Genomic DNA, 23,250 nt, shown 5'->3' on the forward strand with positions numbered 1-23,250 from the left:
GAGCACCACTTACCTACTGAAGTGAAACATAAAATCACCGCCAGAACACCCATGCAGAATTAAGTGTCCACGAGATGAAACTTAACCTCAGCGAGTGCTCTTGGGTCAGTAACCTCTGGCCTCACCCCTTCTGTCCTTTGGCCAGTAGTAATAATAATTTATGAAGACTTTCCTCTGTGCCAGGCACTCTGCTAAACACTTGATTTACCTTACATCATTTAATCCTTGCAACACCCCCAGAGACGTACTGGTATTATCTCTATTCCACAGATGAGGAAACTGAGGCTCAGAGGTACTAAGTTGCCAAATGTCATAAAGCTAGGAAACATCAGATCTGAGCATGTCTTTAGAGACTGTGGTCTTAACTCTGAGCTCTACCACCTTGAAATCCCAGATGCCAAGCAGATGGGGACATCTATCTGGAAGAGCCCGCTGGAAACCTCTCTACCCCCTGACTGGGCATCTCAGCAGGGCACCTGACTCTCCTAGGGAGAGGAAAGAAACTCCTTTTAGGTGTTTCCACAGCTTTTAGGTACCAATCAGCAGTGCCATGCCACAGCCTAAGACCTCACTTTCAAAGAGTTGGGGACCCCAGGACCAAAGAAATGAGAAACCAAATCCTTTCACTTTTTTGCTTTTCAACTACAGGAAGTCCAGACCATGGCCTCAGCATCTGGTTGTCCTAAAACCCTGCTTCACCATATATGGCTTAACCATCCATGTATGACCCCAGGGCACAATCCTGGAGACCAGCTGAGTGGGGTACTTAGAGACCCCGACTCTCAGCATTCTAAAAATCTGTTCGGTGTGGGGAGACCTCGTGTCTCCACAGTTCTCTCTCCTTACTCTCCACAGGTAAAATCCACCAGGTTCTCAGGCAATTCCATTTCAGTAAAAATTCAGAGCCCCTCCCCCCACTGTGCTTATTCACTGAGATATTTTCATACTCACAGCATGAATGTCCTGCATTTAAAACCTCAGCAGACACCTCGTGAATGGCTGAGGCGCCCGCCAATGCCCATTGTGGCTCCCTGTACCAGTTTTAGAAAGAAATTGTTGAGAATTTTCCAATATGGTTTTTAAGGGGCCAATTTGAACACCACAATCACTTGTGGCCCGCCACGGTTGTGTAAGCTCAGTCGGGCTTAGGCTGGCACCTGGCTTTCTCATTTGACAGTGCTGAGTCTCCTGCCCCCACCTCTGAGGGCAGGTGCCTGGCAAATCATTAGCCAGGTTCTATTTTATCAATGGATTCTATCTGCTTTAAGTAGCTGCGGTCAGGATGCTTTCCATAAAGGACAACCTGGAATTCCAGGAACCTTCTTCTAAAAGTTGACTGGAGCTGGAGGGTGAGGGGCAGTGCATAGACCTCAGCACGGGGAACCACGCAGGAACCACTTGGGGAGGCAGGTATTTCCCCAGTTTACAGCTGTGGAAACTGAGACCAACTGCATTTGAGAAAATTGCCCGGTCACAAGGCTATTAAGTGGACGAGCAGGGGCTGGAATCTGAGCTTATGTTTTCATTTGCCACAATTGCAGTTAGACACTAAATATAGTGACCTGGGGGTCAGAAGAGGGATACTGAATCAGCCTTCCTCAGCGGGCAAGGAAATGAAGACACAGGAAAGTCAAGTGACTAAAGCAGGCTATGAGTGGCAGGAGGAGCGTGCCAAGCAGTCCGTGTGCCAGGAGTGTCTGTGGGCTTCTCTGGAGTGCCCACTCCCTCCTCAGGCTGGAGTACCTCTTTAAAGGCTATCAGGCTCCCAGGGGCTGGGGAAGCGTTCCTTACAGCATGGGTGCCTGTCACCAATTGGCTTACACTATCCCTCACCTCCATCCACTGCCAGGCAACACGCATGTCGGAGGCACTGACAAATGCCAGTGTGGGCCGGTGGCTCACATGCTCAGTTCTCAGTCACCTATCTGTCACTCTGTGCCCATTCATTCAGTCAGGAAGAGAAGCAGCATTTCATGTGTCAGGCACTGTGCAAGCTACTGTTACACTTACCAGCTGATGTCTTCTACCCAACAACCCCACAAGAGTGGATATTGTCAGCCTCCTTGTTAGAGATGGGAAATTAAAGCTCAGCAAGATTATGAAACAAGGCCAAGGTCACGCAGACCTTGGCAGTTGGGAGGAGAGCCCAGGTCTGCCTCGCCCAGAGCCAGTGCCCTTTCTACCATGCCTCCCTGCTGGATGTGCTCTTCTCTTTACACTTGAGCAACACAACTTCTGTGACGATTCTTGACAAAGCATTTCCCACAACTCTGAAGTTAGATAATGTGGGATCCTCCTTATCTCTCCCACTTGGTAGCATTCTCCTTCCTACCTGCTCTTCTATTGGTTGTTTACACTAAGGTGCAAATTTCTGGCATCAACCACTGCTCCGTAGGATTTGCTGAGTCCCAAGGACTTTCCAGGGCCCTGAAATATTGCCAACAGCCCCCAAGGATGCCCTCACTAGACACCTAACATAGCCAAAAGAAAGAAAACCACAGCAAACACAGACCTCTGGGGAAACGCTCATGTCCACACTGCTGGGGGTACTTTCAAGGGATGACATTTCTTTGGAGAGCAACCTGGTGATAATAACAGTTCCTAAAACACACTCACAGACCTTGATGTGGTCATCTGGTAATGTTAGGCTGGAAAATAGACCTCAAGGAAATATCTCCCTCCCCTCCCCTCCCCCCCAAATTTAAAGATATTCTCAACAGCACTATTTAAAATAGTAGCAATAAATAAAATTAAAAGTACCCCAATCAACCTGAATGATCCATAATGAGACACCTGAAAAGGAAAACTATGAGGGTTATCTCAAATCGAAGGAAACGTCAAGGGCAGGTGTCTTGTTCACTCTGCCGTCCCTGGCGTGAGTGCAGGGTCTCCCCTAATAGGCTCTCATTGTTGAGTGCGTCCACTGTTGAAGAAAGGAGTGCTGTGAGCACGGCTCACAGTGGAAGGTGTTATCACGGTGCCAACTCACAGCAGGCACTGCATGTGAGCTCCAAATACACGAAAACCCAAATCCACGAGAAAATGGAAAATATGTGAGCACATCGTTACTTTACAAAAGCATAAAACGTGAACATATATATGATATATGTAAGTATGTAATATAGATAGATGCAAAAAAGGGAAGCATATAGGATAGGTTGCTTAACTGACTTTGTTTTTGCTAAAGTTGTTTAAGTCCGTATAAGAAAAAAGACAAACTCAAACAATAACGACAACACACATCCCTAACCAGAGAGGGCAAAGGGGAGGAAACACATGTAAATACACAGGTAGGAAGGAGAGAAGGACACGGTGGAAGTCAAACCTCATTCATTCACTCATTTTTGTTTTAAAGCATTTCCTTGGCACGAATCATGTGCCAGGCTCTGGGATTCATGGTGATGAGATAGGCACTGTCTTTGCAGAGGGTTCCCTCGGGGTGGGAAGATACTCCCCACTTCCTGGCTGGCCACCGGAGCTAGAGAACTGCCTCCCTCTGGGGAGGAGGGCTGCTGCCTGGTGGACCTGAGGTTAGCCACCAGCCCTGCCGCTCGCTCTGCGGGATTCTGCCTGCAGCCAGAGCCCTGACCCTCTCACTACTGCCCCAGCTGGTCCAGAGCCAACATGGCAGTGGAGGGGTGGACAAGCAGTTCCACCAGCACGGTGCAAACTTCCCCCTCAGTGTGACCTTCCATCACAACCGCACAACATACCCACGGCACAAGTCACACGAGTTTAAACATAGGAGCCACCACAGCTTAGGCGAAAAGTGTGGCTTCCAGTTTTAGAAGAAGCTGTTGGATTCTACCTTAAAATGGCATAGCTGACATCATCCCTGCCCCAGGGGCACCAAAGGGACAGGTCTGGCAGGCAGCTGAAGCTGCACAAAGCGGGAGGCATAGGCTGAGGGATCTTTGGGGAGAAGATACATGAATGGGGATCCCCAATGTCTAAAATACCTCAACAGCGGGACTGACTCTTCCCAATGCTGTCTTGAGGCAGTGTGGGAGCCTTTACCTGGGTGCCTTGGGTTAAGCCTATGAAAAAGCCCTGCCCCTGTCACAGGCATGCCCTGCCCACACCTCAAGGAAGGGAAGGAGGACCCTGATACACGAGGCCGAGAAAATGCCCAGGCCACACTTACACTCAGAGGCCCCCCCGGTGCAGCAGAAGGCTCCTCATTCCTGGGACAGGAGGGCCAGGGTCCCCAAACCTATATTTTTCAAGAGGTCCAGAGGTGATTCTCATGCTCTGTCCCAGCTTTGGTAGTCATTGGAAATATGGACCAAACACTGCTGTCTTTGGAATCAGAAAGATCTGGGCTCCAATCCCAGCTCTGCCACTCATTAGCTCTGTGACTTGGGCAAATAACTTACCCCCTGAGCCCGAGGTTCCTTACCTATAAAAATGGGAACAACAATGCCCACGTCATAGGGTTACGAATGGGAAGGTGAGCCTACAGCACGCCGAGGGCCCCATCTTAACACACACCACATGTTGTGATCACTGGTTTACTGGGCCAGGTGCACTGTCACTGGACATACCTAGAGGAGGGGAGTCCGGTTCAGTCTTTTATCCCTCGCTTTTAGCCCAGGGTCTCGCCCTAGTAGGCACTCACTACGTTCACTGTTGAAGAAATAACTGTTGTGAGAATCGGTAACCCATGGAAGGTGGTTACCATAGTGCCAACTCACAGTAGGCACTTCATATAAGATCCCCTAATACATGAAAATGTAGATTAAAACAAAATACAAGTAGTAGCTTTCCTAAGTGGGCACTTCTCTGCCTTCTCCCTGTCCTTGAATTAAAACTATTCCACTTACAAGAATCCTATGGGAGCACGTTGTTTAAGGAACAACGGCTGATCAAGGAGAGGCCACCGCTGCTTGATTTCTATCTGTAACCGACCTCCAATTTCAAGAGTGCAGGGCCCGGCCGTACCTCCTACAATGGAAGGTGCAAAGTCTCAACGCATGGCTACGCTCACAGTGTCCCTCAGAACCACTCACCCCACAGGCCGGCGTGGTCCTGCAGCAGCCACTAATAACGGAACCATTTCTGTTCTCCTTGGAGTGGCAGTTGGCAGTGGCAAACAGGAAGTTGCCTTGAAATAGGGTGTGGTTGTGCCCTGTCAATATATGCGTAGAGAGACACACACTTCACCCCTCATCCTCTCTAGCCTCCCTCTGTTCCCTCCTGCCCCCTTCTTTAGGAGCAAAAGGTCAGAACTATTTTGGTGAAAACAAAGCTCTTTAAATGATTTAAGATCAATCATCAACACCGTACAAACAAAAGCCGAGGGCAGAAAGGCACCTAAAACACAGCGTCAGTCACTCACTGTGGCATTGTTAGTAACTGACTGCGTGTATGAGCATGTGGCAGCTTTGCCCGGTCTTTCTCTGCGAGCACACAGGAAACTACACCTGAGCTAGAAAGCAGGCCAGGTACACTGCCAATCATCCTCGTGGGCTGGCCACTGCCATTTCCTCAGGGCCCACCGTGCGCACACACTGGACCCAGGACTATCCACGAACAGGACAGAAGGAAAAACACAGGCCGCTAGTTTCAAGCAATTTTTACAGTTTGAGGAAAAGAGGCCTGCAGCGTTTCTTAACACCACTTACATATACACATGACAAAAAAAAATAATTGCCGAAGAAATAAATGCGTAAAATGTAGTTGGAGCTGCACGTAAATGCAGAGAAGTGGGGGTGACGAGTTGGTGAGGTTCACTACAGCTGGCTTCCTGGTGCTATGAGAGGTGTGCTATAAAATTTTCCACTCCACTCCTACCCAGGCCCTGAGGCTTGCGCCTCCAGAAAGGCTGTCCAAAACAGACTGGTCCCCAACCCAACCTCCTACTACTGACCTCTTTCTGAGGCAGCTCCTCTCCCTACTCCTAGCCTCAGCCCTGCTTCTGCTCTGGCACCAGCCCACAGCCCAGGAGCACCACCTCTGCTAAAGCTTGGACTTGCTAACTGGATTGTGAGCTGACAGCACGCTCCGCCTGCCAGGCTCTCTCTTCCGTGACCTGGGCCCAGCCCCACGCCATCCTGTGTGGCCAACATGCCCTGTGCTCACACTTACACATCCCGGGGAGGCAGCCTTGCCGTTAGGATAAGGAGGCTGAGCCCGTGACACGCTGGGCAATGCGACTCGTGGGAGACGTTTCCTGGCTCCTGGCAGAGGGCCCTGGCCAGTCAGAACGCACCACTTCCCCTTTAAGAGAGCACGCCCAGATGCGATTAGGGAAAGGCAGAAAGAAAAGCCCGGAACAGTCAGGGTTGTCCTGAATTTGGCAGATGAACTTGGGTTTTCCTGAACCGTACGCACGAGGTGTGGTCAGAGGCAGCGGGCTCCTCTGAGGCTGATGGGAGTCCCTGTCGGGGAAGGGCCGGGCCTTCCTGCAGCCCCACAGCGTGCTGGCCCACGTGCAGGCTGCTGCGCCCCAGCTCCTGGAGCTGCTGCCCCCGTGGCCTGGCGCCGGCAGCCTGCAGGAGCCTCAGGGCTTTCCACCCCCCCTTCCCTCAGGGCCTGTCCATCCCGATGGGCAGAGTCCACTACAATATCCAGGACTCTGCTGTGTTGAGAGCAGAGATGTCATTATAAAGATTGAAAAATACTTTTGTGGGATATTTTAACTGTTAATTCAAGCAGGGAGTTTTCATTCATTCTAGATATTTCAAAAGTTTATGCCCTGCTCTTGGCAAGGGGTGGGGGGAGTGTGAAAAATAAACCAACAAACCATGGTTCACAAAAGGTCATGTGTTCACATATCATTCCATTGATATGAACTATCCAGAACAGGTAAATCCATCGAGACAGAAAGCAGATTAGTGATTGCCGGGGGCTGGAGGAAGAAGGAAGTGGGGCGTCAGTGCTTAATGGGTAGAGGGTCTCTTGTGGGGGTGAGAAACATGTTCTGGAACTAGGCAGAGGTGATGGTTGCACAACATTGTGAATGGACTCAGTGCCCCGAGTTGTATGCTTTAAAATGATTAATGATTAATTGTTAAGTGAATTTAACATCAATTTAGGAAAAAACCCAGTGGTGGAGTGTGTTCTGGGCAACTTTATCTTCTACTAGAATCTCTCCTGTGTTACAGGAGAGACTGTTCCATCCAATCTACAGGAGAGATTGGATGTGTTACATCCAACATTTTTTTGTAAAATCTGGCTATTACCTGATAAATCTTTAGTTGGCCCTGGCTAAAGAGTTTATGCCTTTTTAATAAGGGAAAATAAAAGCACACCGTTAAGAAACAAAAGCTTCCACGACCCAGAAGTATGGCTCTTATAGAGCATTTCAGACTGTGAGGATATGGTATCATCTCAAAGCATGCCACCTAAGCTAGACAGTGCCACCTGGTCTTTATGAGGCTGTCTCAGGTTGGGACCATCTCGTCAGCCGCTGGACAAGGTAACCAAAGCCAGAAAGGGTGAGTCTCCCACAGAAGAATTATTTAGAACAAGACTTCGGGCTCTGGGTTCTTGGCTTCCTTTTCCCCTCTTGTAGAGTTTCTTCCCAGGATGGAGAATAAATCAGTTTCTGAGGGATTTTCTGAGGGGGCCGTGCTAGTTGGCAAAGCAGAACTGGTTTCTACAATTTCATTTCTTTGGAATGGAGCCAGTGGGAATGAGGGGATGTGACGTGACCACCCATCTGACCAAGTCCGCTGGAGGGAGCATCCAGCCTCTCTTTCTAGGTCAACTGCAGCTCTGGCCAGAGATAACCTGCTCCTGAAGGTACGGCTGTGAGCCTCGTCCTCCGGACTTCCCCACTCAGAGTCAAGAGCAGGCCTGCTGGATGTTGCAATACTTAGAAGAAACACAGGTGGCCTGGGAGCCTGAGCCTTTTCCAGAGATAAATGTGTACAGCTTTCCTAGAACCTGTTTACTGAGAGCTCCAGGATGACCTGGAAGGCAGAGAAGTGAACAGCTGCCGTGGGCCAACTCTCCCCGAGCCCTGGGGTCCTTCTGGAGCACCTTCCCGGCCTTTTCCACCCTGTTCTCTCCCCTCACCTCAGGTGCCAAGGTATAAGTAGGTGGCCTAAGTTCTCAGCGAACAGGTGGCTTACGAGAGTAATATACAATGTTTGTACTGCTCTAGCATTTGAGGAGCATGAAGTTTGGAACCTTAATTCTAAATACAAAAACAAGCAGGCTCAACCCAATCAAAAAATGGGCTAAGGGCTTTGTAAGACACATTTCTCCAAAGAAGGTATACATACAGCCAACAGCTTATGAAAAGATGATTGATATCATTAGTCATTAGGGAAATGCAAATCAAAATCACCATGAGATACCACTTCATACCTACTAGGATGGCTATTAAATTTAAAAACAAAAACAAAAAACCAACACCCTCCAAAACCCAGAAACTGAGACCCTTGGGCACTGTTGGTGGGAATGGAAAATGGTGCAGCCTCTGTGGAAAACAGTATGGTGGTTCCTCAGAATATTAAACATAGAACTACCACATGATCCAACAATTCTACTCCTAGGTATATGTCCAAACGGACTGAAAACAGGTACTCAAACAAATTCTCATATACGAATTTTCATAGCAGCACTCTTTGCAATAGCCAAAAGATGGAAACAGCCCAAGTGTCCACCAATGGATGAATGGGTAAACAAATTGTGGTCCACACGTACATACAATGGAATATTATTCAGCCTTAAAAAGGAATGAAGTACTGATGCCTGCTACAACGTAGATGAATCTAGAAAACATCCAAATGAAAGAAGCCAGAAACAAAAGGCTGCATATTGTACGCATTATTCATTTGAATTCTCCAGAGCAGGCAAATCCATAGACACAGAAAGCAGACTGGTGGTCGCCAGACACCAAGGGGATGGGGCAGGGGAACTAACTGTTAACGGACATGCGGTTTTATTTTGGCGTGACGAAACATTTGGAACTAGACAGAAGTGTGGCTGCACCACTTGTGAGTGTATTCAATGCCACTGAATTGTTCATTTTAAAATGGTTAATGTTATGGTATATGAATTTCACCTCATTAAAAAAAAAAACAACACAAAAAAACCCCTGCAGAATATAAGGGCCAGGACAACCCATAAACAGAACAATCAGTTTCAGGATAACTGAGAGTTACTTTCAAAGCCCTTCTTGGAATCACTTAAAAGAGGTAATTTTTAAGTTACGGTAATTAAGGCGGCCAGCAGGAGGGGGCATACAGGTACTCCCAGACAGCAGCTCTCCAACATGGCCAACGCAGGTCCAGTAAGAAGTGTTAATTGGTCTGAAACAATCACACACACACACACACACACACACACACACACACACACACAGGCAGGCTGCACCTGCTATTTACACACTGAGGCACAGCTCCCCTGTGGCGGCCCCCTCATCCCTGGTACAGCCGGCATTTCCACCAAAGGGACCCAGGTGTTAGACCTTGAAGTGGGACAGAGTAACAGACTCCTAACAGGCAGGAAGCAATGCCACAGGTAATCATTCTCCGCTAAGCACTGTCGTCCCACTTGCAGGGCTGTGGTCCACTCACCCAAGGGGCTGCCTAGCAGCCTGGCAAGTCCAGGGCAGGCCCCTGAGTGGACGGTGCCTTCCAGCTGCACACCAGCTGAGAGTTCTTCCCTCTGCGGAGCTGCTCTCTAATGCCAGCATGGCAGTCCCATTTCTGCTCCATGGGCATCACCTTGAACCACTCTGGTTCCCCTTCCACGGGGCACATTGCCAAATATTTGGTCCTCGGAATCTCTTTCTCCACATTAAATGTCCCCCTGGGGTCTTTTTTAACCATTCCGCACAAACCATCATTTTCACGATTCCTCTTGATCTCTGGATCCTTTTTGGCTCTTACTGTCCTTCCTAAACTGTGGAACTCAGAAGGGAGAACATTACAGATGGGGTCCGGAGCAGCTTCTAGCTGTTTCCTCCTATTAACGCTAAAAACCCAATCTAGATTTTTTATTTCTGATAGCTGCATCACTCCCAAGTCTTTTTCATACACTTTGCTGCCAAGCTGCTTATCCACAGGTAGCCTTTGAAAATGTCATCTTGTTGGAGTCAGTCTGTTCTCCTTCCCAAATCTACCACCTGAAAACTTGATAAGCCTGACACTAATGCCATTTCTCTTCCAAATCCTCATTTATAATGTGGAAGAGGATGGTGCCAAGTGTGCAACCTGACACATCCCCCAGCGTGGCAGCGACCTGTGAACAGCACTCTGAGGTGTGACTCTACCGAGCCACCTGCCACTCAGGGCAGGTGTGTCACTCAGCCCACATCTCTTCACCTTGCCTGGTAAGGATCTCATGAGGCTAACACCAGCCTCCTCTGACCAGCGGTGGAAGACGGTAAGTGTAAAACTCTTAGAGCAGTGCATTGCACACAGCGAGCTGTCAGATGTTGCCCTTATAACTTACAAGAAATACAATAACAGAAAAACAACTGGTTTTCCAATTCTCAGACAAACGACCCTGCTTATTGGCATCCAAATACAGATATTAGGCAGCTGAAATCAATAGAAGGAGCACTGGCATCCAAGAGCTGGAGTCTGAATCCTGGCTCTCGTTCCAGAATTTCCACGCTCTGAGGTTAACAATACCTACCTTTCTAGGGCTATAAGGGATAGTCAATGAGATCAGGCATGTAAGAGGTTTAAAAGTTGAGTCAGGCTAAGCAAATAAACAAACAAAAAAAGAGTATTATGGTTATTACTGTTACAAGTCTCTCAAAGATGCCATTCCCATTGCCAGGAACCTGCCTGTTAAGCCAAGGAAGAACCTGCAGCTGCAGTCCAGCTGCCAGAAGGCAGTCTTTCAGCACACAGCCCCCGGACCGCTGCATCAAACAGATTCCTGGTCTGCTCTCCCAGCAGCAATCACTTCTCCCATCTCAGATGCTGGGGTAAGAAAGGGTAGTGGATCCTCCCACCAGCCTGCAGAAACACATTGTCTCTCTGTTGTCACCTTGTTGAGACCAGGATCTGAGTAATATGCAGCAGGTAATGAAGGGCTGGGAGGGCTGCTTTTAGCTCCCCTGTGGCTTGACCCCAACTAATCCTTGGGTTTCTGTCCTGAATGGCAGTTTCTAAGAACTGGCTTTTGGCTCTGGTGTTCTCAGGGCAGGCCCCCAAAACCCTGTTCTTGTCTCAGCTGAGGATGTTTTACCTCAGGGAAGAAATGGTCTTCATTGAGAAAAGATCTGGAAAGAAATATTTGCAAAAGGCTGTTGGAGGCCAACCTGCAGGCCTCTAGCATCTCGGGGTCAAAGATGTCCCATAGCAGGCGCAGAGGGAGAGAGAAAAACTGGCGTGGCCTACCATATGCTCCTGGGAAAAGAGCAGCAGTTATTATAAAATGTGAGGCAATAACTGGCTAAATTCTCCTCTCCTAATCCATGTAAGGTTGGTTTCCCAACTTCCAGGGGCAATGAACACTGAGGGCAGATTTTAAATATATATATATATATATATATATATATATATATATATATATATATATATATATATATATATGCAGTTGTTGGCAAAACACGGAGAGGACCATGCCAATGAATCTATTAAGCGACGAGGGAGTTTGCTCCGAAAGCCACTGGAAGGAAGAGGCCCAGAGGGAAGAGAAGGTAACAATTTTTGTCAGATGAATTCTGGAGCCCAGTGGTCTGCAAGTCACCCTACTACCCCTACCACAGTCTCCCTCGAGACAGATGGGCTGCTGAAGTCACCTAAAAATCACCCCAGGACACATGAATGCTAACTCCGACTTTCATAGCCATTGGTGACGTCTTCTCGTGACTTCTGAACATATTCTTTTTTTTCTCGCACTGCATTTCCTTGACTATGTACCCACAGAGGAGATAGTGCCTGGTTCTATACACTCACATGTGCAGGCACAAGCCACAGATGAATCTCTACATGGCAGTTACTGCAGTGTTCTGATACTTAACTGACTTACGGCAGGACCAGGCTTAGTTGATTGGTATTATGAACTGCATTCTGCACCTAAGTTCATATGTTGAAGTCCCAATCCCCAGGACCTCAGAATATAACCGTATTAAAAAATAAGGTCTTTAAAGAGGTGAAAAATGAGATGGTTGGGGGGCCCTAATCCAATATGACTGGTGTCCTTGTAAGAAGAGTATGAGACACGAGGGGGTGTGTGCACAGAGGGACAACCATATGAAGAGGCAGCAAGAAGACGGCCACCTGCAAGCCCAGGAGAGGGGCTTCAGGAGAGACCGACCCTGTCGCATCCTGATGGTGGACTGCCAGCCTCCAGAACTGTGAGAGAATTAATTTCTGTTGTTTAAATACCCTATGGTATTTTGTTATGAAAGTCCAGGCAAATTAACACAATTGGTTTACCTAAAAACTGTTCATGTTCATTGGATAAGGGAGAAAAAGTAAAGTATGGAGGGAGGGCAGAGGACATGGGACTCCTAACCCCTGACGTAACATAGATGAAATGCATCTTCCTCCGTGGTCTGTGGAATGCCACACTGATGCAAACTGTAGCAAGGTCAAGGTGGGGACAGTGTCCTGGTCCTTGACATCTGGTAAATCCTGCCTGCCCTGAAGGCTTGGCTAGGTAGCGTACAGGTGCACAGCAGCTGGTCTGAAATAGTGACGTGACTTCAAGCCACCGACCGGTGGAAACCAACTCCTTTTCTCAGCTTACTTCCTTACCCTGTGGGTTCTGATGAATCTATTTCTCATTGCTGTCCTTCCAGAAAAAGATAAGACTGGGGGGGGGGGTAAGTGGGCTAACGGCAGAGTGAGGTAGCCACCAGCACATTCACAGGTTTGACAGACTGACTCAGACCATCTGGCCCCATGCTGCTTTTCACCAGGGATCCACCCAATCTCTGCGTTCTGCCTGGATACCTTGGTCCTCCCTCAGGCTCCCAGACCCAGACCCTGCTGGACCCTGGGCTTCCCACTCAGTGTGGGCCAGGTCGATCCACTCCCCTGGGGGCCAGGAGAGAGAGGGACTCACAAATGCTCACTGCTGCTAAGGGGCCCAGACAGATCGTAACAGCGATCAGTCCAACAACAGATATACAGCAGGTGCCAAAAAAAATGTACACAGATTTTAAGAAAGGAAAAAAAATATATTAAAATTATGTTGATGGTAACCACTTTGAGCACCTCTTGTAATTTCTGAAGTCCAACGTGATTTGTATTCATCTTTTGTTACTGGTATATACTGAGTATTACAATTTTAATAGTTTTTTCCTTTCTTAAAATGTGTGTACATGTTTTTGCCCCCCCCCCCCCCCCCGCCCCGTATCGTTGAGCGCTCTTCTGCTGGAGGGGGCGGTGGTGTTGGGAGTCTCAGGTAGGGAAATGAAAGCAAGGAAGGAGGGTATTTGAAAGTATCGTCAGGCTGACGAGAGGAGGGGCTGGGAGGGGCAGAACTGACCGGCTGCCAAATGGTAGCGCCTTCACTGTCCAAGGATAGCAGGGTGGGCGGGCTCGGCCAATTCAAATGCAAAAGCCCAAGGGCAGGAGGGCTGAGAAAACTTTCAGTATTAACCGCCATCCCTTTCCAACAGAAAGGCCTGGAGGGTCCCTTCACATCTCTTCATTCCCTCTGGCCAGGAGGTTACACAGTGGGGTGAGAGCCCCCATACTCACTGCTAGCTGAGAGGCACAAAAACCAACAGACAACTCAAATCGGAGGCCTTCAAAAGGATAGAATAGGCCTCCAATCCTATCCCGAACCGATCCATGAGAGGAGAAAAGGGCAGGTGTAACGGGCCCCATCCACGGGGCAGATCTGAATCATTAGACCAGTTTCCAACATCTGCCTTCAGCCACTTTGCCCAGTTTGGAGGGGCAAGGAGGAGGCCATGGTCTGAGGAGCAAAGTCCAGCCTGAGGCCGACCGCCCCATCTCCACTGAGGAAGCCAAGCCCCATCTCCAGCCTTTTCTAGTGGGACCCAAGGGCTACACTCATCCTTCACCAGCTCAGTGGGGCTAGCATGAGAAAGCTCAGGGCCTGCTCTGGAAAGCAAGGCAGCCCCATTACTATTCTCTGCAAGCAAGGTTAGAGGAGACCAGAAAAACAAACTCCCCCCCCCCCCAGCCACCCCTAACTTCATATAGATGAGAGAAACATGGAGGAGAAAACGAAATCTGCTCTTGGCAGCACTCAGCAGTTATAACTACGCCAAGCCGCGGCCTAATGGCCACATTTACTACCTTGGAAATTTCCGTTTCAACTCTCCATTTTCATTTGTGTGTGTGAGTCGTGATGCCGGGGGCGAGGGGAGGTTTGGACCTGTCTGTGAGGGACCGAAGGACCAGGATCAAGACAGACTCCCTACTTAGAAGGTCTTTCACACGGCGCAAAGGAGGTTTACCGTTTTCGCCCTCCTTTTTGATTTGTTTGGTTTAAAATATTTAGCTAGAGGCACAATGAAGTGTCTCATTTACGACGTTCTCCTGGACCATTAGTCTGGGACTCCACGCTCGTTACGCTGATGAACGTGCTACTTACCCATGCAAATCCCGGGAGCTGCAGACAGAGAGGGGAGGTGCTCAAGGTAAGCTGTCAAGGGCTGATTTAATTACACAGCCATCCGTGGGCAAAGCGGAGCAATTTTTAGCCAACTGTTCTAGTAAATATTATGGGAAACGCTTCCATAGAGTGCTAATTCTGGCTTAGTGATTTCAAACGTGCCCAGCTTTAGTTCTCATTCAAACATGCACTGGGCCCCCAAAGATGGTACCGCCAGGCCAGAAAATCAAACAGAAAATGCATTAACGTGATGCCACCTTGCAGTTGATTATCATTTTTTAGTGTTATAAACACCCGAGTATTACTGTCATTTAGGTGAGGACAAACTTGAAGACCCACTAACTTCCCTGCGGCCATCCTTCCTCCGCCCCTCCCCCCAGGCGCTCAGCGTCCTGCCAACCGGCTTCTGGGCAGCCTGGGGATGGCCAGCTAACACTGCTCCTGCGGGCTGGACAAAACAACCACTGCAAACCCACTTTGGACATTTGAAACAACACCCAATCACTGCATCCACCCTCCCAGAGCGCCTCAGAGGAAATGGCATCGTTACTTTCATTTTATTCCGTTTGTGACCGACCAAAGGAAAACAACACGTTCTAAGACAACTATCAGGATATCTGATATCAGCGGCCGGAGAGTGTGCTCTGGAATGTTATCAAATGACCTCGCGGAGAAATTAATTTTCAGGAGCTAAAATAGCCCTGTGCTGCACAGGCACTGCCATTTCTCTAACTGCAGAAACGATTTCACTTTCCACAGTTAGAACAGAAAACACTCACGCATCCCCGTTTCTTCAAGAAAGTCTATAAATAACCCAGGATCAGCAAAATTATGCAAAACATCCTGCTAGAAGAAGAAATGTAAACTAAAACCACTTACAGAGACTCAGGCTGCCAACTTAATCTGATTCTACGACGACTGTAAACATGCTGTACTTTTGGAACCTGAAGCAATCCACATTAGCACGGATGCCGTCACAAAAAAGAAAGAAAAAAAAAAAGCAAGAAAGAAAAACCCCAAGAACTAAACAACAAAAGCCCGACCCGATACGGAGCACCGAGATTCCGTATGCTGCATGGTCCAGGACCGACGGCTGACCAGCTGCAGTCAGTACCAGCTATCCTAGCTTGCACACGCCAACTGTTTTGACTACAGGCACTTGTTAAACACAGAGTTTCAGGTCCTACCAGTTGGACACCAGAAGTTCATAGAACTGACCCAGTGCCAAGAACAACAAGCACAGAAAGCGAAACGGCTGCCTCGTGCGCCGTGTTTTTGTTAACTGTTTATGCAAGTCCCAAAGCAATTGGGTAACAATCAAGAATAAAACAGAACTTAAATAACAAAAGCAAAAGATTACCACCTTGAAGGAAATGTAGACGTCGGCAGATAAAGGACAGACGTCAACCTAGTTTATTGGTGGGGTGGGTGGGGGGTTTTCAGAGATAATCAGTTGGGGGAGGGGCAGCGATCACGTGACAAACTGCGGTTATTAGCAAAAGGAACTGGGTGCTTCCTTGAAGCATCTTTTACTTAGAGATTGACTCAAGAGATTTTGCAAATGAAGAGGCCTTGGTACACATCTGGGGTGACTGCAGCAGCATTGGAATTTGGAAGTTGGTAAATCCCACAGGAGAAAAAAGGGGCGTGCTGAATGGAGTTTTCAAGACAGGAAAGTTCCCTGCTGGGCGCAGTGAGGCCCTGAGCCACGCAGGAAGCAAAGGGAGGGAGGGGACGGTGTCCCTGGGCTGTTTTTGAGCTGGTCCTGAGGAAGGTTTCCCTTGCCCCTTTGAGTTTAGGGTTGCTGGGGTCAACCTTCCTCCCTCAGCAGGACTGGCTCTGTGCTGTCTTGAGGTGACAGTGACCGAAGTATTTTCATCTGGCAGATTCACGTTTACTGTCGTTGCCCTGGTTCCGGGGGCCACCAGTGCAGTGGTGGTGGGTATGAACCCACACAATGGCTGCCACTTGGCTCCCAAGGGAACCCACTTTTTATTACAAACTATATATAGAAATGGTTTCACCAGGATCGGAAATGGAGCCCCATCAAGTAAGATGCAGCAGCTGCTGACAGATTCTGAGAGAAGAGCAAAGGCAACTCAGAGCATCCAAGACACAGGACAGAGCAGGGGCGGAGGAAGGCTAGGCTCGGGTGGGAAGAAGGGGGAAGGGACGCCCTAGAGAGAAGGTTCAGGACAGGCCAAGCGAGTCTTATACCAGCCCTGGCCTCGGGGCGGCAACTGACTACTTAAAGTGGCCCAGAACTGTTGTGATCCTGTGGCCCACTTGGAACTCCATACTTTCCTGGTCTCCTTCACACATGTTCTATTAGGTTGGTACACAAGTAACTGCGGTTTTTACAATTATTTTTAACCTTTTAAACTGCAATCACGTGTGCAGCAACCTAATATTATTTGATCTCAGAAGCATTCTGCAGGATGAGGGGGGCTGGTATTATCCCCATTTAACAAAGGAAGAACACTGAAGTTCAGAGAAGCCTTGGTCTCAGCCCGGCGAATGATGACTTGTGCTGGGTGGTGCTTTATTAATATTATTTGCAGAGCACTTGAAAGCGGTGGGCTTTGTGAGTCCCACCTTCACAGACAGGTGAATTGAGATTTTGGAGAGCCCACAAATCACGTCCAAGGCCACACTGCAAATCGTGAACAGCACTGGGGCTCCCAACTCCTCACGCAGTCCTTGCTTGTTTCTACTACTTTACAGAACACACGAAGACAGAATGAAAGAAGCCAGTAAAGTTGTTTTATTATAAAAGCACATCTTCTCCATTGATTTTCTCAAAACTCCCTGTCTTCAGGTCTTTCTGTACCGGTTCACAGATTGCAATTCCCCCACACCGAAGGTGGGTTCCGCTCCACGCTGGGGCCAAGCTTTGGACGTCTGTACTCCAGAGCTACGATTTCAAGGGAAAGCAACCACCTCCACCTGGTCTGCAGCCTGTCCTTCTTTGATTTGATTAGTTCACCCACGTGCTGACCCTGGCTCCTCACCTAATCCTAGTCTAAGAAGCCAGAGCGGAATGTCCTCACAGGCCTGTCAAGCCGTCCATCACATAGCCAGCATCTCCCAGCTGTGCTGTCTCGCATGTGGACGGGGTCTGGCTCAGCACACAGCGTGGCGGATCTCTTCTTCAATGTGGTGTTTAAGTTAGGCTTTTGCTGAATTGTTTTGCAAGAGGCCCCTGAAAGTAACGAGCCATGTGAAGGGTCCCACTGCCATGTGCCTTGTCTGTGCCGAGCGGGCACACTGAGCTTGAGAGGGTGTGCTGTTACCATCATGTGACACACGTGAGCAGGTTCCTTGCAGGCTTGGGGCATTTCCTTTGAGGGAACACGGCAGTGAGTTACTACAGATGCCAAGGGGTTTTGTAGTGTTGAATGGAGACATCTTGTCAGGAGTCCCCGTACTCTGGACCATGCCCAGGGATGCCGAATGCGGAATGTAAGAGGGGAGATGGTCGGGAGGTGATGTTTAGAAAGTTCTACCACAACCTCGTGAATGTACTTCTCCTCCTACTTGCTCCCTGAAAACACAACACAACAAAACATAGAAGCAGGGCTGGCCCGGTGGCTCAGGCGGTTGGAGCTCCATGCTCCTAACTCCGAAGGCTGCCGGTTCGATTCCCACATGGGCCAGTGGCCTCTCAACCACAAGGTTGTTGGTTCAATTCCTTGACTCCCACGGGGGATGGTGGGCAGCGCCCCCTGCAACTAGCAGCTGAGCTGCGCCCTCCTCTACTAAGATTGAAAGGACAACAACTTGACTTGGAGAAAAAAAAAAGTCCTGGAAGTACACACTGTACTTCCAAAAAAAACAAACAAACATAGAAGCAAAAGCCAAACAAGTTGGGTGTCAAGCTGGCCTTTATGTGCAATGTCACTAAAGCAGCCTAGGTCGTAAAGACTAATCAAATCTCCTGGTAAGTGAGGCAGCTCTGTGCTTAGATGAGATGCACAGGCGGTGCCTCTTATTGGTTTCTGTGAGGTTGTTTTGGTAACCGCAGGACATTTGCATCCACGCTGCCTGAAAAGAATATGGGGACGGGTACATCAGAACAGCCTCGGCAGGAAAACTCGTTTGCTCACAGGATACAAAGTGAGTAGAATACAGTATTTCCACATACCTTGTGGCTCCTCTGAGCATAGAGACTTTTTTTTTTTAACCCCAAAAGTAGGACACACGGTTTGACAAGCACTGGCATATTTAGGGAAGGCAGGTAGGCAATTTAAAATCAGAACGTCTGAAAAATCTGTGAAGCATGGTCACCAAACTTGTAATATCAAATTAGTAAAAGTGGTCTGATAGGGGATACGGGACATTAGCAGAAATGTGTTGTAGTTAGTACTGGCTTGCTTAACAAAGGTAGTTCTACCACAGACCAGACAAATCCTGCTTTGCTGATGGATACGGTGGGTTTGCGAAGGCTGGTGAGTACACTACATCCAGCCCTTGAGGACGACAGCATTGATGGAGACAAAGCTGGGGCTCTACACCCACACTCTGGCCATTTAGACATCCCCTCCCCCCAGGGAAGGGAGCTTCATCAGCGTACATATACAGAGGAGGAAGTGGATCAGAGACCAGTGAGGACTTTAAAACATGGCCTGGATATGTGTGAAGCTGATTAAAAAAAACGATGCAGCCAGGAAAGGATGGAGGCCTAAGCTGTCAGTAGCCTGAAAGGCAGGGTAAGCATGTCAGCGGCTGTGGCAGCCACTGGCGGCAGAGTTGGCTTTACCCTGATGTTGCCGGGCACGCTTCCAGGTCAGAACCTAGGGCTCAGCTCCATGCTCACCATTTCTGCCGTTACCTGGGTTCACAGGGACTGAGCCGGCCTGCCTGACCTTACCTGGGACTGGCTTAGGCTTAATCCTCTGTGACGTGGGCTCATGACCAAAGCCATGAGGCCAGTTTTGTACATATGGGGTCCACATACCCGAGATTTTTCAGGAGAGTGCCAATTTCAATCAGCCTCAGCCAGTACTGCACCACTATTTGCATAACGACTTTATAGTGAAGGTTAATAAATGCGGTTGACTGAAATCTGGATCACTGGACTGTAAGTTCCTTGAGGGCCAGTTCTGAGTCTTATCTTTGTAGGCCAACACCTAGCCAGAGCACAGAACCTTGCTATGCATTTTTCTGAATACCTGTTTTGAATGACTGAAGTTCCTATTAATGTGCATAACAAAGATATATGCATACCTTAGCAGGTATACCTGGGATACATATCTTTATGTTAGATATGTATCAAATTTGGTGTTTTAATTAATTAAAAATTCATTTAAAAATTTTTATTTTATATTTTTCAGGTTTCTACCCCCAATGTCAAATTTGGTGTTTGTGATTCAAGTTAGGGAGAAGGTAGAAAGGCTTTCCACTTAAAATTTAAAATACTAAATCTTCAAAAAAATTGTCAGTACTTTGTAACAGGAATCTTTCCAAAAGATCTTCATCCCACTGTACTCTGTCCTCTTAAATGTTATACTTTGAACATTATTTGATCCTTGTTTTTTGAGTACTCAAGGTCACTGTTAAGGGCATTCATTTCTGTCCTTTGCTATAATGGTGACGACTTCAGGGCCTACAAGTGTAGCTTTCACGCTTCAAAGTCTGCAATGAACTGCACACTGCAACTTAGTGTGCACGTGTGGGTGTGAGACAAATTCCAAAGGATACTATTTACCTTTAATTAAGTAAAAAAGCACTGATATTTTCTCTTCTCTTCTAGTCCACTGTTTAAAATGTTGGTCAGAATTCACTAAACTGATTGCCCCACCATCACGGGTGGTGCCGGCCATGTGCAAACACTGCGAGAGGAGGCAGAGCTATAATATTTGCCTTTGCACAAAGGGGCCTCAGCGCCCCCACTTTCTGCCTTTTACTTTTATTTTCTGCAGCCTGGTGTCACTTCTTTTTACTCTCAGGGCCGCCCCCACAGACCTGCTCAGAGCGCTAATGTGCCGAACTTGGAAATGAGACTGTAAAGCTTGCTAGCATGATGTATAAACTGGGCAAGCTTTTCTCAATGAAAGCCTGAAGGGTGGTGCCCCCATTGGTGCCGCGTGGGGCTTGGTGCCCTTCAAGTGCTCAGAGCTGCTGGCTGGCTTCCCCAGGAGCATTACTCAGTGGCAGAGCTCAGGATACTGAGGTGTTACTGAACGCGCCATGTGTAAACACCCGCACGTGTGCAGGAGTTTTTCTTTTTTGAAAGGAGGTTTCTGACAATTGGGCTTCAGGCTGGAAGAGCTATTAAATGACAGAGGCTCCTGGCAGCAATGTAGCTTCGTGAATGACCAGATATGGGCTCCAGTGTATGAGAAAGCTGTTCCTACAGTAACTGACCCCACTGCAGGCAGTTTGCACAACGCAGTGTCTGGGCTCTCTACCCTGAGCTGCCCTATGTGGGTCCCTTACAGCAACTTCTAGTCCACACGTCAACTGTCAGGAGTCCTTCAGCCTAAGTGCAAAGAAGACAGACTAAGAGATATTTGAAACTTCTCCTGGGGGATTATGGCAAATGTGTTAAGTTTGTGTGTGTGTTGGGGGGTAGATATCTTATATTGATTTAAAAATATATCAAAAGGGGTAGATGCTACACCCCTAAACAAACCTAAATACCAGGCAATCCCCTGGGGAAGTAAACTACTGGCACATCTATTCAGGGGAATGCTGGGAGCTATAAAAATGATGACGCAGGACTATATTTACTGAAATGTGTCCACAATTTTAGATGGAAAAAAAAGCAGATTTCAAAGCAATGTCTATAATAGGATTCTACTTTTATGTTCTAAAAATATATGCATATAGGTACATATGTATAACACAGAAATAAACACATGCACAGAAAAGATTGGAAAGTTTTACGCCGACGCTGAAATATTTACTTTCTTATAGTTCCTGAAATGTTGGCAGTTTTTATAATGCATTACTTTTGTAATAAAAAAACAAGTAATTTTCACTTTGAAAAAAGTACAATTCTATATTATTATGCAAAACAGTACCTCTGTTTGGGGCACCCCACCCCATCCTCACCGCACTTGTGACTGTTCCCATGGGGACGTGTGCCTTATCTATGCATCAACAAGGAGGACACTCATGCTGAGCTTTCACACTCGCCTCTAGCCAGTCATGATGTCTTCTCATCAGGTGATGTCTCTTTAAGAGTTCTACTCATATAAAGAAGGGTAAGTTGAATCTTTATTGGAAAATTTTTACATTAATGCATCTTAAGGCAAAGGAAGGGCTTCTGGTTTTACTTTTAAGGGGTATGGTCTCTTCTCTGATGGAGTTAAGAGGAAATGTACATTCCCAGCAAAGGGCTCTGCTCGTTACTTATCTGGCAGAACAGGCTATGGTCTCTCGATTCTCCAAGGAGACAAGTGAAAGAGCTACCGTGATCTATATGCTGAGGCTGGTTTTCGCCCGAGTCAGAGCACAAACCAAGGCTGGGTTTAAGAACAGGAATAATCCCTAACTTGTCAGCGCTGCTCTCTCTACACAGTTTATTCACATCCATGGCATAACTGGTATCTCCCCAAAAAATGATGAGGGAGTGAGAGAGGGCAAGTGTATATTATTCTCAGTTTACAAATGAGGAAAATGAGATTTATCAAGGAGAGACGATTTCCCCAAGGCCACCTTAGTGGGAACTGGTAGAGACAGAATTCAAACCCAGCTCTCCTGGCTTTGTTCTCTTTGTTCTTTCTATGAATAGAGTAACTTTATCATCCTAACTGGACACCTCTGAAAGTGAAAGGGGGTGCTACGTGGATGGGCCCCAGGATAACTGGTGGAAGCTGTGACTGTCCTGAGCAATCCAGGATGTACGGTCACTTTAGATATAATCCAGCCCTCACCCCCACCCCCCCACACACACACACATACAAGGAATCGTACCTCTTGCATAGGAGAGAGAACTGAAGCATGGTTACAGTGCCTGTAATTTACTGTAAAATACTTGTATATATAAATAAATAAATAAGAGAGAAAAAGAAAGCACTTGAGTATAACGGGTGTTTTACGGTGTCTGAGCCAGTCTGGGCTTTACCTCTAGGGGTGATCAGCTATCAAGAATACAAAGACTGCACTGGGCAACTGGCATTAACCCAAGAGGGTCACACTTTAAGTCCTTCTGCCATCTGTATAGTTTGATCAACCTTCTGAATATAAAAAAATGGGATTTTGTTGGTAAAACGTGTGACTTAGTATAATGAATGCTAGCAGTGGGTGCTTATTGGTGCAATGAAAGGATTTCAAGACAGGTAGCCTGGCGCCAAACCTTTGGAGACATCGCCATCCTTGTGCAAGGAGGGTACGGGAACCCAGCGAGGCCTGTCTCTTTACCCTTCGCCTGCGAGGCTGCTCTGTGTGCAGCCATTGCATCAGAAGCGCTGATGACAGCATGCTGCTGATTCGGGGACATAGAGTCCTGTCTCTGGAATATTCTTGCAGCTGCCTCGAGTGAACCTTTCATGCAAGGTTTGATGGAACACGTCAAAGCAGAGAGAGCTAGGACTTCAAGTTTACCAAATAGGTCGAGTGAACTGCTTTCCCCCTACTTGTTGATAAACATTTATTTGTTTGATAAATGCCTATATCCATGAGTGAGTTCAGTCTGACACTCGCATTCATTATAACAAGTGAGGTTATGGGGGAGAAGCTAGTCCTCCCCACCTCAGCTTTCTGCAACCTTCGACAGTGGCAACTGTTTTCTAC

At 47.7% G+C, this 23,250-nt stretch overlaps 1 protein-coding gene across 9 annotated transcripts in view; it reads right to left on the reverse strand.

Annotated features, from left to right (window-relative positions):
* ATXN7L1 (ataxin 7 like 1) overlaps positions 1 to 23,250 on the reverse strand; it is a 216,592-nt gene that overhangs the window by 52,602 nt on the left and 140,740 nt on the right. For 2 of the 9 annotated variants that reach the window (XM_033088599.1, XM_033088595.1), the window contains exon 1: positions 6,088 to 6,209. The exons of 2 other annotated variants lie outside the window; for them this stretch is intronic. Coding sequence is in view for 1 of the 7 variants with exons in the window: in XM_033088592.1 (XP_032944483.1) it covers positions 14 to 53 (40 nt within the window). In the remaining 6 variants the exon portion in view is untranslated. Of the gene's footprint in view, positions 1 to 13; positions 118 to 5,009; positions 5,087 to 5,869; positions 6,044 to 6,087; positions 6,210 to 15,390; positions 15,639 to 15,874; positions 15,920 to 23,250 lie in introns of those variants that run through there. 5 more of the 9 variants (XM_033088598.1, XM_033088593.1, XM_033088596.1 and 2 more) reach the window with 5 other exon arrangements.

The sequence above is a fragment of the Rhinolophus ferrumequinum genome, chromosome 20, assembly GCF_004115265.2.
Source record: "Rhinolophus ferrumequinum isolate MPI-CBG mRhiFer1 chromosome 20, mRhiFer1_v1.p, whole genome shotgun sequence".
Taxonomy (NCBI): Eukaryota; Metazoa; Chordata; class Mammalia; order Chiroptera; family Rhinolophidae; genus Rhinolophus; species Rhinolophus ferrumequinum.